The 15,661-nt window shown below is 42.4% G+C and overlaps 1 protein-coding gene across 2 annotated transcripts in view; it reads right to left on the reverse strand.

Moving 5' to 3' along the window:
• The window catches only part of agbl1 (AGBL carboxypeptidase 1), a 100,965-nt gene that overhangs the window by 81,429 nt on the left and 3,875 nt on the right, over positions 1-15,661 (reverse strand). For both annotated transcript variants that reach the window (XM_085283127.1, XM_085283126.1), the window contains exon 2: positions 6,923-6,996. In XM_085283127.1, the coding sequence (XP_085139253.1) occupies positions 6,923-6,996 (74 nt within the window). The remainder of the gene's footprint in view (positions 1-6,922; positions 6,997-15,661) is intronic.

Here is a 15,661-nt window from a genome sequence, read left to right on the forward strand (position 1 = left end):
GCATGTTTCATTGCAAGCAGGGAACACATATAGAAAGGCAGCAATCTGAGTATTGCCTTATATATAAAACTGTATAAATGAGAGTTCCTCCGACTGGCCAAAGCAGCCCCTCCCACCTGAGAGTATAACTGTGGTGTGTCTGAAATTTACAGTTAGTGATGAACCTCAGAGAAGCATGACACACAGTATCTAAATCAGAATGTGGACTCCATATACAATCCAAACAACCCAGCTGCTACTAATGGTTGTGGTTTTTGCACTTTTTTAGTGACTGTCACTACATATTGTTATTCTTGTTTTTGTTGAATGATTTTATCACTCAACAAAGCTGATTTTTCTTGCTTGTGTTTATATGAAAGTGGAATGATTGCAATTTGTTTTGCAAATTCTCATGTTTTGTGAATCTCTTATAATTGTCTTCATGTCATCAGCTGTCAGGACTGAGGCCTGCAATCCCAAAGTTGAGCACAGTCAGCTGATTATGACCAGATGGAACACGGTGAGTGTAGTAGTGTTAGGATGCCTGGGTCATCGACCCAGGGTTTTTGAGTTTATGATATTATTTATACTGTCTAGTTTTTGGTTTCTTTGAGTTCTGTCTTATGGCTTAGGTCTCTGTCTTCTTTAGTTGCCCTGTCTCCCCTATCACCTGCATCCCCTTGTCTAGTTCGCGTCTATGTGTATCTTAAGTTCCTATATCCCCGTGTTCAGTCAGTGTTTGTGTCTGCCCTGTTCCCACGTCTCTGTTCCCTCTGTAGTGCCTGCATGTGAGTCTGTGTCTTTGTTCAGTCTGTGTTATGTGTTTCCTGTTTTACTTTGAAGGTCTCCGTCTTTTCTCAGTGTGTTCAGGTTACGCTTCTTTGGTCTCGTCAGTTCTGATTTGCCCCAGCTGTGTTTCCCTCCTGTTACTCATTTCCTGATTGCTCCCTCTGTGTATTTAAGCCCTGTGTTTCTTAGTGTCTGTGTCGTGATCTACCGTTTTCTTAGCTGTGTGTTCTGTCATTCCTCTGGTTTAAGTTTGTTTTGAGTTTTTTCAGTTATGTTATATTTTTGAGTACCAAATTAAAGCCTTTTTGAGTTCACGTCTGTCTCCGGAGTCTGCACCTTGGGTCCTATTCCTGCCTGCACACAGCCACACCTAACAGGTAGATGTGTTTCATGGAAATTCTGCATCCTGCATTGACACGTCCTGGAACACAGTGTGAGCATAGCTTGCTTCAGGACTTTATATGCAGACAGGGCAGAAAGTGGCACTGACCTTGACATGTTACTGTGAAGAAATGTTTCTATAGCCTGTTGAAATCCTGGCTGTGAAATGTCTTCATATTAATTACACTGGCAATATTTTTAGGCTTTTCCATTTTTTCCTACTTCCTGTTAAATTCAGCTCCTTTCATGTAATGGAGCACAAACAGTTCCAGTGGATGACACCATATTTAAAAAAAACCTTTTATACACACACCTCTCTTCCCTTTATCCTTATCAGCGTTGCAGGGGAGCTGGAGCCAATCATGACGGACTCGTGGCCTTATATACATAAAATGTGTCCAATATTTCCAAACTAATGGACACTAGGATATTAGTTTATATACATGTTTCTTATGTCACATTTACTCCACATGTACATGCAGATGGATTTTCTCAGAGATTCTAATCCCACATTTTCAAAACGATCCGACTGAGCAGAGGTCTGCTGGTCTTATCAACTACCCAATCTGGCTGATTAAATTCTGCCGTTTCAACAGAAATCTTTTAAGGTGGCCAAACATCTCCCTCGTTAAAATGTGCGTTGTATGAAGAAACCTTCTCCAATGTCCAAATGAGGCCGCTGATGAATATCTGATGCCAGATATAAATAACTTAATGTGTTGCATCCAGACAGGCTGTTTAGATGGCCAGCAATCTGCCTGTTCAAATAGAAACTATAGTCTTGTTTCCGCAACAGGATCTTTCCCTAGGGACTAGGAACCATTGGAACAACCTTAGCTCATGGTCAAATTTAAGGTAAAAATATTTTGAGGTCTTGTGGGAGGCCATCTCATGTTTAATCCTCCACATTACCCTGTAAAATTCATAATCTTGAGTCTGATCTTGCCTTGCTGCTTCTGCTCATCTATTTTCCTGCAAACTCACTGATCTCATCTGGTATTCCAGTGGAACAGACTGGGCTATACAAGAAAGACTCGAGATTTTTCTTGTGTAGTAGTCGGTAAATACGTAAATTTGTGTTTCTTTACACGCCACTCGACTGGAATTTTCTCAAATTGCATTGGTCTTTAGTTCTAGCTATTCAGTGTGAAAAGTAATAAAATAGTACAGGCTTGTGTTGAGCAAAGATTGCTACGCAAAGGTAATAACATCTTAAATAGGATAGACAGGTTATGTCAACTTAACCAGTTGAAGCAACTTGCCACTTTTCACTGCAACCACATGTTCCAGTCTGAAGTGGGTGACAGCCTGAAAGCTATTTTTAAAAAAAGGCCCTATGTTTGATGAGGGAGCTTTGTTTTTGCACTGTCTTTACTTTTTTGTAACTTAAACCCTGCATATAAAAATGGTGCTTGTGCTGCACTCAACCTTTCTTTCTGGCTGCTGTTACAACCAAATTTCCCCTTCTGGGACAATTAAAGGATTATTCTGTTCTATTCTAACCATGATGAGGCTTCTGACAGTGGCTTCTTGGCTCAGGTCTTATAGTCCAGACATATATGAAAACGTGTGACTTTTCAGTTAACACTGAGATACATAATTTTAAATGAGCTTTAATTATTTTTTTTCACCCTCTCAGTGAAAAAAGAGCACTCACAGCAAAGTTGACCCATTACACTGATGTAGAGAACTGAATGAGCCAGTATCTCAGACTGTCTACCCATGAAATATTTCTACCCTTCTGAAGTTTCACATGTTTAGAAGGGAGGAAATTCTGTGACAGTAATTAAATATGTCTGTTCCTCAGACTGTGATTCTCATCTGACAGTTTTTAGAAACTGCCCTAACACAAAATTGAATAATCATGTCTACAGGTTTGATTCCGCAAGAGCTGCTTTAACAGGCAGTAACAAAAAATATAAATATTCCCAATAATCTGGGAACCTTTATGAGCTCATTTGCAAACAACTTGAAGTCCACAGTGCTATTATTATTATTCACAACTGGAAAACATTTAAGACAGCTGACAATTTTCCCAAAGGTGGACATCCCAGCAAATTTTCACCCAAAGGTCAGCGCATGCAATACTAAGAGAACCTGCAAAAAACTTTACAGGCCTCAATTAGCAATGATAAATGTTAACCCTGAGCAAGGAGGTTAGGAAGGGTTGCAGAAGGTAACATAGGTTTGCAAAGCTGAAACCTGAACAAACCACAAGACTTCTGAAACAATGGGCCTCATTTGCTGATAAATGCACGAGAAATTTCTTACAAAAAAAGAGTTTGCAATTACAGTTTTTCTCAGTCGCTTTGGTGCGTTTCTCAGATCAGAATTGAAATTCTCATAACTATTAGTTCAACCTCCACAACACTCAGTCATTTGTGCACATCATAGTAGCAATTTCTCCTCTCTCTGAACAAACTGCAAATGATTTTGGACATGAATCAGTTGCTTCCATACATTTCCCTGCTGCTTTCTGACATTTCCATTTGCTTATGTCATGTCAGTCAAAAGTAATCATACCTATGGATGCTGAATAGTCGTTCCCAATAAAACTAATAGTCATACATCCATTGCTTAAGTCATCACACACAAAATTGTTGAACTAGTTATCACATGCCAAATATTGGCCATCTGTCAAGCAAATCCTATACCTTTCTGTATCATTTTTCCTGGAAATGTCTCCGAAATTGAACAATTGATCTCAGGTGAATTACAGCTGTCACTCATGAGGAGGCTCTACCAAATGGGTGATTTTATGTTTACATGTATTCTACAGTGAACAAGTGACTGTAGCATATTTTTCTTTTGCACAATTCTGTAGGATTACAAACACTTCTACACAATGGAAATGTGAAACGTACGTATTCAGTGTCTTAGTTACTCCCAAGACTCCCATAACATCTACAGTGACTTTACTGCACATTTCAGATGGCTGTACAGGTAGGCCATAGTGCTGTCGTCAACATTTTCAGGTGTCACCAATTGTTTTTGTAATGGGAAACACTGAAATTATAAACTGTCATAGTGGAAACATGACAATGCCATTTGACTATCTTGTTCATAAAGATGGTGTCAAGACTTTTCATTTTGATGGCACTGACAGTTTCGTTGACATGGATACTTGCTTTTGAGGTATGGATAATCAATTCTGTGCATGTGACGTGCTTTTGCAGGCTATCCACTAGGTTTTGCAGTTTGCACTAATTGTTTTGGGAAATGCACTAACTGCTGTGCAAATGTTAATGGTGTTCTGAGAAACGCACCAAAGCGACTGAGAAAAACTGTAAAGTCATGTTAGATTTATGCCACAGTTTTTTTCTTACTGCTGTGCGTATATTAATAAATCACAGTCATTTTAAATCCTACATACTGCCTATAATCTGCATAAAGCCACCCCTCCCCATTTGTCTATACAAAGAAACAGGTTCATCTGGAGGTGATGATGTAAGAGAGAAGTGTGCGTCTCTAAGGCAAAACAGAAGGAGAAAGTCTGAGTAGAAAAGCTACTCAGCCAGAAAATGGACAACATTCTTAGTGTTTCTATGAGAGTGATGACCGTTTAAAATTAAGTAAATAACAAAGAAAGGCTTCACCTGATAAAAAAAAAAAGGAAAGCTCGATGTCATTTCCCCTAAAAGAAAGAGAACAAGTAAGTGTCCTGTTAGCCTGAGATGAGAAACTTACTGCAATTTTTTAAAAGAAAGAAAGAAAGAAAGAAAGAAAGAAAGAAAGAAAGATAAGACCATTTAAGTTAAGACGAGTGAGATTAATTAAATATATTTAAATTAAAAGGATAAAGCCTACGTCTTTACTTTTATCACTTTGTTTTCCTTACATGCCTTGTATTTTTTTGTGTAATTCTGTACATTTTGTGGCCTATGATGTTTTAGAAAACTGCTCACTTCGGTCAGCCCGGTTGTTGTTTTTAAAAGTGCTTTGTAAATTAAGTGCTATGGTACTGTTAATATTATTAGTAGTAGTAGTGGTAGTAATAGTAGTATTCATTTTAAAGATTTGTCTTTACTTTCCCAGCACAGTTAGGTCTTCATTTGGTTGTAAGTGTGAAATGGACTTCTAAATCTATTTGTAAAGTAAAATCAAATTGAGGTATGAAGGCCAATGCCTTTGGACAAACCAAACTGGAGATGCTTGGTGTTCATGGACAACACCACATTTGGAGAAAACCAAATACGATATATCAGCACAAACACCTCATACCAGCTGTCAGCACGGTGGTGGAGGGGGGATGATTTAAGCTGGATTTACAGCCACAGGACCCAAGAACGGCGCAGTCACCGAGTCTAACATGAACTCCTCTGTGTACCAAAATATTCTAGAGTCAAAGGAGAGGCCATCGGTCAGACAGCTAAACTTTGTCTGAAACTGGCTGAAATGCTGTGTTGAGACCTTCAGAGAGCTGCGTATAAATGACTGCTTGCAAGCCTGAATGAGCGAAGCAACACTGTAAAGAAGAATGGAACAAAATTCCTCCTCAGTGATCACAGAGACTGATAAAGTCCTACAGAAAATGATAGCTTCTGGATAATGCTGCTGAAGGTTGTTCTACAAGCTTTTGAATCATGTAGTGCGCTTCATTTTTCACATTGTCTGTCTTTGTGTCCTTTAGCAGTAACAAAAAATCGATAAGAGCTGCATGAATATGTTCAATGTAAAGCCAATATATTCCTTTCCTCGTTTGTTTTGTGCTAATAGGGGAGTGCTGAAAGAAACTTTCTCTGTAGAGGAGATATCCTATATGACCACCTTTCGTGGCTTTTGAGGTTCCTTCAGAGGAACACTTAATAAAGATCAGTCACTAAAAACTGTACTTTGAATTGTATTATTAAGTCCGATTCAGCAACTCAGGGTTCATCTGCAGTTAGAATGGTTTCTGGCAGTCCATCCACACTCAGGAAATCTGTTCATTCTCAGATGCTGGGATTAGGTTTAGACTGACTGAACTGTAAATTCAGGACTGTGGGTATGAAACACTATTTGAAAGAACTGCCCAGACTCAGTAGTCAGAATGTGTTGTCATTAAAAATGTGAGGTTAGTCCGCCACTTTTTAAAGAATGATGTTCAGCCAGTAATGCCACCTGCTGTTTCAATCTCTCCACCCCTATACCCCCCAGTATCCAACTGTAGCACCCCAGGGATGTTTTGTATCATACCATCACGGTCCCTTTCACCAATACCTTAACAAGCAGATAGATAGATAGATAGATAGATAGATAGATAGATAGATAGATAGATAGGTTTTCATCACTGCTCCATATGAGTGTGTTGCAGTTACATGTCTTTTATTTAAAGATCCTAGTTTAATGCTGATGCAGGACCCAAGTTTATGTCCAATATTATTGACATTTTTTTTTACGTCATTCAACTTTTTAAGGATCCAGTGTCAACCACAAACCAAATAATGTGAACATGATACAGCATATGAATGTGGATCGAGCTTGATGTATATTTGATACATGTTTGATGCAGCAATTTCCCAATGCGAGCCTGCAAAATATACCACACGCAAAGTACAAAAATCATATCTTGTTAATATTCCAAACACGCAAACCTCAGACATTCCTCTCAGTAAATCAGCTGAGGCAAAGCAAAACATATTTTAGTTTTTCTTTTATTTTTCTCCTTTTTTTTATATCCCTAACAGACTATTAGGGGCTCAGCATACATTAAAGCTAATATGGAAGTTAAGTAATTGTTTTGATTTGTTATTTCAGTGTTTTATACCAACACGTCACATACAGGAGCACATACCTGCAGAGTGGAAAGGAGGACCTCTAAGCCGCTGGAGGAGCTTAAGGTGGCCGTCATACTTGGTCGACCTCGTCCTGTTCCAGTCAACAGATGGACGAATCAAAAGAGTGAAGGAAAGGTGAACAAACTTTTAAACAGACAAACGACAAAATGAAACGGGATCATCAATGAGGACTTGGACAGTCTGAGAGCCGAAGTGTCTCCTCAGCAACATGCAAGCAGTACTTCAAACAAACACACACAGACACACTTATAGCATCAGTGTGCTTTTCTCTCTGCACAGGCTGTAACGATACTGTGTCTAAACACAGCGGAGTGACACTCACAGGGCCAGGGAGGGGGCACGCGTGCTGGTGTGTGTGTCATTGCTGGACATGTGTATTAGTAAAGTTAATGTCATCCTGAGAGTGTGTGTCATTTCTGCTCAGTCTGTTTTACACGATCATAAAACACATGCAAAAAACATAACAATAAACACATTCCTCCTACCATAAAATACAAGAAAAGTATTTTTATAGAAAAGTGATTATATGTGTGTGTTATTGTGTTTAAGTGCGCACACGTGACTTTGCATGTGTAATCCTACCCCTCTAGGATAAAGAGCTCCAGAAAACATTTGTGCTGTGGTGCTGAGAAGACTGCCACTATAAAAAGGCTTTGACAAGACCAGCAGGGCAGCTGCAGGGCACAGACTATATTCAGTACCACTGTACTCTAACCCAGAAAAAACACTACAGTGTATTCAATGCTGCTTATCTGACTCAGTCTTACTAACTCCCAGGATGAAAGTACTCATCTGTTGATCCATATAATAATTTATTCACCTTTAAATTTATTCTACTTACAAAAAAGTGATGCTAAACACACAATTAAATCAGAAAGGCAGCCAGTAAGGGAGACTGACAGACACAGAGCACTTTTCGGTTTTTGGGTTCACAATTTGGTTTTTGACAGCTCTTCTGAAAAATAAAATTCTAAGACAATGTGGAAAGTAATTTACTGCTTTTAAAGGATGGCGGGTTGTAACCATTGTTTCTAGGCAACCACATCAGTTTCCAGGAGGAGCAGGCTGCAGTACCATTGGTGCAGCACTACATTTGAAGATACCAAGAACTGTGGAGAAAGAGCCGCTGACCAGAATAAACGTCTGACTGACTAATTAGGTAGCACAGCCCATAACTGCTTCACAGGTCAGAGTTGTTGTGTCCCACCCAAAAAATCCACACCTGTGCTTTCATTGGTTTCATTCTGTTGTCCTCGTCTACCCTGAAGGAATCTATATATTATGTATTACTCTGTTTCAGTCACTACTTTCTTATCTTGTTAGTGTGTGTCTGTGTGTGTGCAAACATATGTGCATTATGACTTCATGAGAAGAGTCAACATGCTTTAAAGTTCATATGGGCTGGAGAGCTGGCTTTGAGCTGGCTGGTTGAAAGTTGGGATTAAGGATGAACATTCTCAACCACTGTGCCCTTCAGCTTGTGTCATTCTGTCTCTCTGTTACTGTCTCTCACTCGTTTGCTCGCTCTCTCTCTCTCTCTCTCTCTCTCTCTCTCTCTCTCTCTCTCTCTCTCTCTCTCTATTTCACAAACACACGCACAAGCGCACACACATAGGTAATAAAAGAAAATCACATCAACAACTGAAAAATGCCATAACATTCCCATCAGGAACTCCTAATCCACAGGTGAAATCAAAGACATACTGCTCTCCCAGAGAGGATTCCCCGGGCTTGACACAGCTATATGTTGCACACCCACGCACATTTCCATTTCCACAATAATGAGGGGAGAACCCTGAGTGTTGCTCCAGCTGTCTAGTTTCACTGATGCCTTCAGACAGCAGGCTGGTACACTGATATGCACGTCTTGGCTTTCCATGTATAACTCATTTGAGCAGAGCAGCACACATAGACGCTGCTCACAACTCACTACTGCTGTTGTAAAACCAGTGGTGTTTTTTTTTTCCATTTTCTCCCAGTAAGCCTGTTTCATGGTATTTAGAAACATTACATTTAATTTTTTATTTACTAATTTAGTTTTCAATTAAAATTATAGAAAAACATGTGTTTACTGCTGCAAGACTGCAATGGCTAGGTAAAACTTGTTCAGCAAAATGCAACAAAACACTCATGAGTATGTAGTCTATTTCATTTTCTCATTATAATCAGTGTATAAATTACTGATAACACACAGGTCAGAAACAAGAAACACTATTTGCCCACTTAATAAAATGTCATAGTAAAATTACATATTTCCAATTGAATAAAATCACTATTAAATGACAGGTGCCAAACTGATTCATTTATATAATTATTAGGGGTGGGAATTTAATACGTTAATTGTGATTAATTAATTTGAAAAAAAAAAAAGCATAAAAAGATCAACGCATTTAATCACACTTTGCATTCCAAGCAATGGGGAACTTTTGTCAATGCATGATTTCCTGGTATACCGATTACACTGATGCACATGGCTTCAAAAATGGAAGAATCAGAAGAAAGCGCTAGGACTGATCAGTATGGCAAGCCATTAGAGCCAAAAATCGCCACTTTTCTAACCCGTTTGGTTAAGAAATGGCGTAAAAAACGCTGTTTAATTATTCAAAACGCTGAAAAACCCCGCAGTTTGTCCCAACAGAACACCATTTTTTTACGCCACAGACTGGCGCCTTGAACACCCCATCTGAGTGGCAGAAAAAACTCTGTTTTCGGAATAATTAAACGGCATTTTAATGGCTTGCCATAGATCAGAGGCGAATTTCATTGCAAAAGACTGCTCGACGGAAGCCTTGATAAAAGCGTGATTTTGTGCAAACTGTGCAAAATGGAGTTTGCATACCACCGAAGCACTTCAACCTTACAGTACCATCTAAACGCAAAACATGTTGCAGCAACACAGAAACTGTGGGTGCCGGTGTCGGCAGCCCAAACTTGATGAAATGACTGGCTTCAGGACCAAAATTAGTAAGGCTTTATTGATTTTATTAAACATCTGCATGAAGTCAGGGAAGGGATTCACGCTCTGGAGCTAGCTGAATGCATCCACTCCCAGGTTCCCATGCCCCAGCAGCAGCTGCCAGAGGTTTCCAAACCTGCTGGCCGTGCCTCGTCTTTGCCAGAGGTTTCCACTAGGGGTGCAACGATACTCGTATCGATATTGAACCGTTCGATACAGTGCTTTTGGTTCGGTACGCATATGTATCGAACAATACAAAATTTTTAATTCATTTTATCAACTTTCCCTCTTACGTTGCTGTCTGTGTTGAACGCTCAGTGGATCTGCCCTCGACAGTGCAGCCTAGGCGGAGTAGTCGAACGCAGATTCACTGAGCGCAGGGCAAGCTAGCGAGACAGAAGGTAAGCTCTCGTTGCAGAATCAGAATCAGAATCAGAAAGGGTTTTATTGCCAAATGTTGAGCGGGTTTACAACATTAGGAAATTGCTGCGGTGCTTCAGTGCAAACATACTGTTATAAATTAAGCTTAAATAGACATGAAAATAAAAATGGGAATAAGAATTAAAAGTGCTAAGTAGATAGATAGATATATACATGAGTGCAGGTGGTGATCAGTGCCAAAACATGGAATGATGCAGTGAACACAGCGTAGGGTCATGTGTTAGTGGTGGGAACAGTCATACGGTTATTGCAACATGGCAAATTGACCCCCCCCCCCCCCCCCCAGTTCAGATGTGGCGTTTGGAACTATTTTGGTTTTCATGTGACGTATGACCCTGAAGGTAAGCGCGTCATGGACTACAGTAAAACAGTATGTCGGATGTGCCACGCAATGCTCATTTACATTGGTGGGAACTAGTGTGTTAGCGCAGTTAGCTCGTTAACGTGTTGGCCGTCCAGCCCCACGCACGGGGTGATCCGCGGTAGGTCGTTAACAGAGATTTGCCGTGTTATGGCGTTAACGTCATTTCAACGAGATTAACGCTGACAGCACTAGTGGGAACAAAATGAATATGACTGCACATTTACTCCGACATCATCCTAGTGCAAAGACAAAAACAACAAGCACGCATGGTACAAACTTTACCCGAGTCATTTAGACAGCCGTTAGCACATGATTCTCCTTATGGGGACCTGATATGTTTAATATGCTGCTGAGAATATAGCCCAGAAGAAGCGTATAGTATAGCTTTTATTTTGGAAAGAGCCATTTCTCTGTAATAAACTCTCTTTTCCAAAGATGAGTGATTTCTCAATCAGATAGATTTATTTTTTTTATTACTTTGTTGTTTCAGCAACATTAAATTTAAAAACTGTACTTTTGAGTTAAAATATATATTTATAATTTTAATAAATGACAAATTAAAAAATATCGAACCGTGACACCAAAGTATCGAACCGAACCGTGAATTTTGTGTATCGTTGCACCCCTAGTTTCCTCGTCTGCTGGTTTTACTTCGTCTCTGCCAGAGGTCTCCGCTCCGCCATGTGTTTTCTCTTTTTTGGATTCATGGATGTTTGGTTTCTGCTCATTGGACATTTGGTTCCCAACTTCACATGAATAAAGGTTAGTTTGTTCATTAAGTTTGGCTTCAGTTCTGCATTTTGGGTCCAAACATGCCAGGTTGAGACATCAGTGAACTGATATACTTGTGATGTATCATTTTGTTCCCTCCATTTGTTAAGTTATGCCTATGATCTTCCACATTATCACCATCACTTCAGTAGCAAAATGTACCACAATGACACAAAGACAAAAACAAGCATTGTGGTGAGTTATACTGTAAAGATATCATTACTCCAATCAAAAGACCAAGACCAAGAAACCCTGAATACCTGTGTGCTCTGCCAGACACAAGCAGGAAAGTCTCCACCAGTTTCCAGGCCCCCACTGAGGCCTACAGCACAGAGGGACAGCGAACAGACCCAAAGGATAATAAAGACACCAGCCAGCACAACCACATTGGTGAGGCACAGGACAACCAGTCCCACCGATATGTCTGCCAACTGGTCCAGTCAAATTGGTGAGGCGAAAGCAAGCAACTGGAGGGAGGTGGGACAGTGGAGGGGATGGAACAATGCCTGCCAGACATATAAACGCAAATTGCATCAAGGTCACCTCATGTCTGGCAGAAGCAATCATGATCAGCCCAATCCATCCCCTCCCCAAGCCCCAAAAGGGCCAGATCCCACCATGACACACAGGTGTGAGTCGCACAGCACCTAGGTCACCTGACGCACCCCACAAGCCCCATCCCCAATTAGCATCCCAGGCTAGGGAAAGCATCCCCAGCCCCTAAGAGGGGACTTAACACCATTTGACCTTAGAACTGAAGAAGCTTCTCGGATGAGAGGTGAAATGTCTTCAAGCAACTTAAAGAAGTCCAGATGCTTTTCTTTCCAAGCTCCTTAGATTCCTAAACACAATGTGGAGTCTAAACTCAGACCCCGCTGACTCAGAGACTTATTCCCGTGAAGGAAAAAACAAGGTAACAGCAATCAATCGATTTACTTGCGCAAGGGAGGCATTGGTCGCTATCTCAGGAACGCACTTCGAATAATATCACAAATGACCCCGACTGCAGCCTCCGCTTGCTGCCTTTTATTGAAAAAACTGTTACAATAAACAATAGTTTACACAAGCACCTCCCCTCGTAAAACTCCCCTTGGTTACAAGGACAAGGCACTGTGTGTGTGTGTGTGTGTGTGTAATCTCCCCCACACTCAATATATGGCTCAATTCCTGTATTGGTTCACCATACACAACACAGTGAAGCCATAAAAAGGGCAGGAAGCTTACCAAACATCAAACAAACCTTCACAAGGGATGTGCTTGTGATAAAACACTACAGCCTCCCCCCAGAACCTCAAGAGGCTGGGGAGGCGGACAAAGGAATTCCTTGATCACAGAGTTTGAAACAATGTAGAGGAGGTAAGCATAAAAATGACAACACTTAACAATTCACTTTAACACACAAACTTAACAACGTGGTGTATGCTGTACAGTGCAGCGAGGAATGCCTAGACCTCTACACTGGAGAGACCAAACAGCCACTTCACAAGCGTATGGCACAACATAGAAGAGCCACCTCCACGGGGCAAGACTCGGCGGTCCATCTGCATCTAAAGGACAAAGGTCACTCTTTTAAGGATGCCAATGTTCACATTTTGGACAGAGAGGACAGATGGTTTGAAAGAGGAGTGAAAGAAGCCATCTATGTCCACTGTGAGCGACCATCTTTGAACAGAGGCGGTGGTTTACGACACCAACTCTCTGCCATCTATAATCCAGTTTTGAGTTCCCTCCCCAGACACCTTAACGCCCACTCACATCCTGGGCCATCTCACCTCAGGAAATCACATGATAGGGTGGGGCCTGGTTTCTCAATGAGCTCACCCGAAACCCTGGCTGATTGTGACCCACACCCAGTTTCACACCTTGGCTCAGGCGATTAGAGGATCATCAGGGGGTCCTTTTGTCCCTCTTTGGGGGGTTACTCCCACTAGGTTTATATCTGGGACTCTCCACCATTTGACCTTAGAACTGAAGAAGCTTCTCGGATGAGAGGTGAAACGTCTTCAAGCAACTTAAAGAAGTCCAGGCACTTTTCTTTCCGAGCTCCTTTGACTACGATGACCTGGAACACTGAGAACCTTCACAGACTCTTGACAGAGTGCTGAATTTTTCTCTGAAGAAAAACCTAGGGCGGTTGTTCTTTTCTTCAATTAGTGATGAATCGTAAGATGTTCTAGCTTTACAGAGGGCTTTTTTATGGTGTAACAACTATAGCAACAATTTTGTAAGATGTGCATTTTAGAGTTACACCAGGGACTGAAATACTTCTGATGTGTGTCTTTCTTTTCAGAGGAGCTGCAGTATCAGAGTCGTATGCAGAAAAGATGTAAAACTATCAACAAGATAATCAGCCTCTCTGGGAGTACAGTTCAGGTAGCTGCTTTGCACTGTATTGGCACATTATTGGCACATGGCATTGAGCCCTTCAGCCTCTAGGGGCTGATAGTGGACTGTCAGACTTATTTATTTACTCATGATTCAACAGTTCCACAGTCCCACAGCATCTGAAGCATGCCAGTTTTAAAGCCCCTGCCCCCTCCCCCCAGATGTAAATCACACTGCAATGGAAACTTGAAGCAAAGGAGGCCCTTTCCGATTGAATGTACCTATAAATCACCACCCTTATCCACACGGGCTAGATGATCCAGACTGACAGACAGAGCAAGGGAGAAGCAAAAGGACAGATATGCATTTACACAGCCTTATTTCACATAATAGTAAATGAAATGTTATTTAAAAACAATATTCTCCTTCAGTGTATCTGCATTACCATAGCACTTTTCTATTCACACTGTCCATTACTGGACAGTATCTCAAAATTTCATGGTAAAATGAAGACAGCCATAGTGGTAGGTGTAGTTGTACAGTGAAAGAATTTTTTTAAAGAGGAGGGCTGAGAGAGGAGCTCGAGAAGATGTAGAGGGTGAAGACAACAATGTTTCTGTGGCACTCAGAGCAGTGACCCCCAAACTGGGCAAGTGGCTCCAGCAGATCTCAGGAACGACATCTATCGATCGATCTCTGTCCTATGAACAACAAAGATACTATGCTCTCAGCTCCCAGGCATCTGGTAGAGGACCTCAAGTCTTTAAAGGACCAACATCTTCCTTGGGGGGCTCAACCCGGGGTAGCGGTCACGTCCGGTTGGGGGCTCTGTTGGCTCTCAGGTGACTGTTTCCTCGCGGCTGCGTGCAGCGGGGCTAGGGGAGGGTCTGTGCTGACGGATGTGGGTTACTGACCTGGCAACCTGGCTGCCCCTGGGTGGGTCCGGGATGGGCGTGAGGTTCTGGGGGCGCTCCGTCTCTGGGCTGGGGCCCGGGCCGGGCCTCGAGGGCTTGGGTCCTGGTTGGTGTGTTGCCGGGGTTGTGGGCGGGTGGGTGCATGGGGGCCCGGCCCTGGAGCAGGGTGCCGCCGGTGCGTCGAGCCGCCTGGGGGGCTCTTCAACTGGTGGGGGGGATGGTCACATCTTGCAGGAGCTTTCTTCTCTTCAGGAACTCTCTGCAGGAGGGGGAGATACAGGAGAGGTGGAGGAAGATCTCAGCCTGGGCGTTTACCGTCTTATGTAGTCTGGAAGATGTGTGGATGGTGGGGTGGGTGCAGTTTTCTCTGTGGTGGGGTTGGGTGGACTGTCCAGGGCTCTGTGGAGCCGGGGGGCGCTACTGCACTGGGCCCCGGTCTGATGGGCCTGGGCCCCCCTTCCCTGGCGGGTCGCGGAGGGTGGGAGTGCCTACTGGGGTCAGCGGGGGAGCTGGCCCCAGGGAGGGGTTACCTGCCCCTCCCTTCCTTCCCTCCCCATCTCCAGCTGCCTCCCTCTTCCCGCTCCTCCACAACCACCCACACATGCAGGGCCTTGGAGTGGGGGTATGTCACCAGGGTGCAGAGGAGGCTACCCCCCCCCCCCCCCCTGTCCCCTTCTGGCTGCCTCTGCCTCAATTTTATCCCACAACTTAGACATTCACATTATTCACACTCTCATTACACATACATATAGGATCTTGGGGGTGGGCACAATCACGGAGTCCAAATTACCATCAGGGTGTATACCTCACCCCTGACGTCGTTGCCCACCTCTCAATTTTAAATACACTTAGTCATTGAGGGCTAGCAGGAGGGACTATGCGCTTACCTGCTGCTCCTTGGCAGGTAGCTCCATGCCCTCCTGGGTTTTAATTGCACCTTAGAACACATATGCATCAACACTAC

This window comes from Mchenga conophoros, linkage group LG7 (assembly GCF_057382185.1).
Source record: "Mchenga conophoros isolate Kocher_MC1m ecotype Shallow Benthic linkage group LG7, M_conophoros_male_GT1.1, whole genome shotgun sequence".
In the NCBI taxonomy this organism is placed as follows: domain Eukaryota; kingdom Metazoa; phylum Chordata; class Actinopteri; order Cichliformes; family Cichlidae; genus Mchenga; species Mchenga conophoros.